General features: G+C 48.5%; 1 protein-coding gene across 1 annotated transcript in view; it reads left to right on the top strand.

Annotated features, from left to right (window-relative positions):
* Positions 1-2,636: 2,636 nt before the first annotated feature.
* DVL3 (dishevelled segment polarity protein 3) overlaps positions 2,637-2,792 on the top strand; it is a 16,685-nt gene continuing 16,529 nt past the window's right edge. Inside the window, exon 1 of the mRNA XM_006084923.3 lies at positions 2,637-2,642. Within this exon, the coding sequence (XP_006084985.3) occupies positions 2,637-2,642 (6 nt within the window). The remainder of the gene's footprint in view (positions 2,643-2,792) is intronic.

Genomic DNA, 2,792 nt, shown 5'->3' with positions numbered 1-2,792 from the left:
CCCGCAGCGGCAACGCCACTCAGCTGACCACTGACTGACTGACAGGCACTAGACCAGCCGTGGGCAAACTACGGCCCACGGGCCGGATCTGGCCCGTTTGAAATGAATAAAACTAAAAAAAAAAAAAAAAAAAAAAGACCGTACCCTTTTATGTAATGATGTTTACTTTGAATTTATACTAGTTCACACAAACACTCCAGCCCTCCGGTCCAGTTTAACAACCCATTGTGGCCCTCGAGTCAAAAAGTTTGCCCAGCCCTGCTCTAGACTCAGGGCTCATGGCTGCCCACTGCAACAGAGCAGGTGCGAGCCTACCGAGGGGAGGCAGCAGCAGGCGCAGCGGGGCCAGGATGAGCAGGAGTGGCAGGCGGCATTGGACTACTGTTTTCGCCCCATCCCCACAGGCCCTGGTGAGGGACCTCACTGGTGCATGAATCCATGCACTGGGCCTCTAGTAAAAATATAAAGGGAAGGGTATGAAATGAAAATACATGTTTTGTGTAAGAGATAGCTAATAGGTCACCTTGCTGAAGTCTAAAATTTAGCCAGGCCCTGGTGGGGCAGCTCAGTTGTTTGGAGCATCATCCCATACACCAAAAGATTGTGGGTTTGATTCCCGTTCAGGGTACATACCTAGGTTTTGGATTGGATCCCCGGTCCGGGTGGCTATGGGAGGCAACCAATCAAAGTTTCTCTCTCTTTCTCTCTCCCTCCCTCCCTTTCTCCCTCTAAATATATCCTGGGGTGAGGATTTTTAAAAATTTAGCCAGGATGTATAATGAAACAAAAGGCTGTATAAGATATAGGTTAGATTATGGAGGGTTTTCAATATCATACTAAGGATATTTGGAAAGCACAGGGGAATGTGGAGAAGTTTCTGAGCAGAAGTGTCTGAAAAGGTACTTATTCTTGAAATGTTAATTTGGCAATAGTGTACAAAATGAAGTGAGAGGAGCCCACATTTGTTGCTGTGACCTAAAAGGACCTGTGTGAGCTGGTCACAGTTTATTTTCTCATCTGACACTATCCCTGTAGTTACAATAGCCTTCTTCTTTTCCTCAAATTAGGCAAGTTTTTTCCTGCCTTGAGCCCGTATACTTGTCGTGCCCTCTGCTGAAATGCTCTCCCTCCAAACCAGACCTTATAGCTGCTTCCTCATTAGTTCTAGATTTTAGCTCAAATGAAAGAGGCGTTCTCTGACCACCCATAACCTTCTTTCTCCTGTCACATCACATCACTCTATCTTTTTAAAACAAATCTACTTTTAGTCCTAGCTCAGCGGTTCTCAACCTGTGGGTCGAGACCCCTTTGGCGGTCGAACGACCCTTTCACAGGGGTCGCCTAAGACCATTCTGCATATCAGATATTTACATTACGATTCATAACAGTAGCAACATTACAGTTATGAAGTAGCAACGAAATAATTTTATGGTTGGGTCACAACATGAACAACTGTATTTAAAGGGCCAGAAGGTTGAGAACCACTGCCCTAGCTGATTTGGCTCAGTGGATAGAGCATTGGACTGCAAACCAGAGGGTCCTGGGTTCGATTCTGGTCAAGGGCATGTACCGAGACTGAAGTCTCCTCCCCGGTGGTCAATGTTTCTCTCTGTCTTTCCCTCTCTAAAAAATCAATGGAAAAATATCCTCAGGTGAGGATTTAATAAATAAATAAAATAAAAATCAGAAATTAAAAAATACATATACTTTTTTTATTGCTTTCAGAGAGGAAGGGAGAGATAGAAACATCAATGATGAGAGAGAATCATTGATCTGCTGCCTCTTGCACACCCCACGCTAAGGATCGAGCCCACAACCTGGGTATGTGCCCTGACCAGGAATCAAACCATGACCTCCTGGTTCATAGGTCCATGCTCAACCACTGAGCCACCCCGGCCTGGCACTCCATTTTATCTTTTTCGTAGCATTTGCAAGCCTCCTTCCAGATAAGTAACGGTCCTGAGGGCAGCCTTATGTCTTGTTTTTGTTGTATCTCTTGCAGTATGCCTTGGCACTCAGTATTCATTAGGAAGGAGTGAGATCTGTTAGGAACCAATTATATCTAGTTTTGGTTTGAGACTTACTGTCCCAGACAGACACGCATCTTCCTCATTCTTGTACTCATTCTGCATTCAGTCCATTTATTTTTTAAAACATATTCTTATCGATTTTAGAGAGGAAGGGAGAAGGAGAGAGATAGAAACATCAATGATGAGAATCATTGATCAGCTGCCTCCTGCACGCCCCCTACTGGGGATTGAGCCCACAACACGCGCCTGTGCCCTGACCCGGACTCAAACCGTGACCTCCCTGTTCATAGGTTGCCGCTCAACCACTGCTTCATAAATGGGCTGGGCTCCGTCCATTTATTAAACCACCGCTTGGCACTTAGGTGCTGAGGATGAAAGAAGGAATCAGACTAGATGTGGTAGACTTGATGACAGCAGCTCTGTTTCTGAACAGACCCTACAGGGCCATGTCGAGGTCACCTTCCCCCAGGGATACTTGGTCTGAACCGCCACCCACCCGCCTCTGGAGACCAAAGCGACCTCTGCATTCCCCCCTCCCAGCTGCAGAGGAGCAGCCCCTCCCCGCCGGTCCGGAGCCTGGACCCGGGAGAGTCCAGGAACGTGGCCATGCTGGTGAGATCGGCCTTGGCGTCTCTGGGGGCCTAGACGAGCGCGGCCAGGCTCGCGGGGGGCCTGGGACCCGAGCAGGAACCAGCGCGCCGCCCGGCGGGTGGGCGGGTGTCTGCGGCCGAGGCCAGGCCATCTGCCGCGAGGCCAGCGCGC

This window comes from Myotis lucifugus, unplaced genomic scaffold (assembly GCF_000147115.1).
Source record: "Myotis lucifugus unplaced genomic scaffold, Myoluc2.0 scaffold_14, whole genome shotgun sequence".
Classification (NCBI taxonomy): Eukaryota; Metazoa; Chordata; class Mammalia; order Chiroptera; family Vespertilionidae; genus Myotis; species Myotis lucifugus.
The sequence above is the reverse complement of the archived record's forward strand: the minus strand, read 5'-3'. Positions and strand labels throughout refer to the sequence as shown.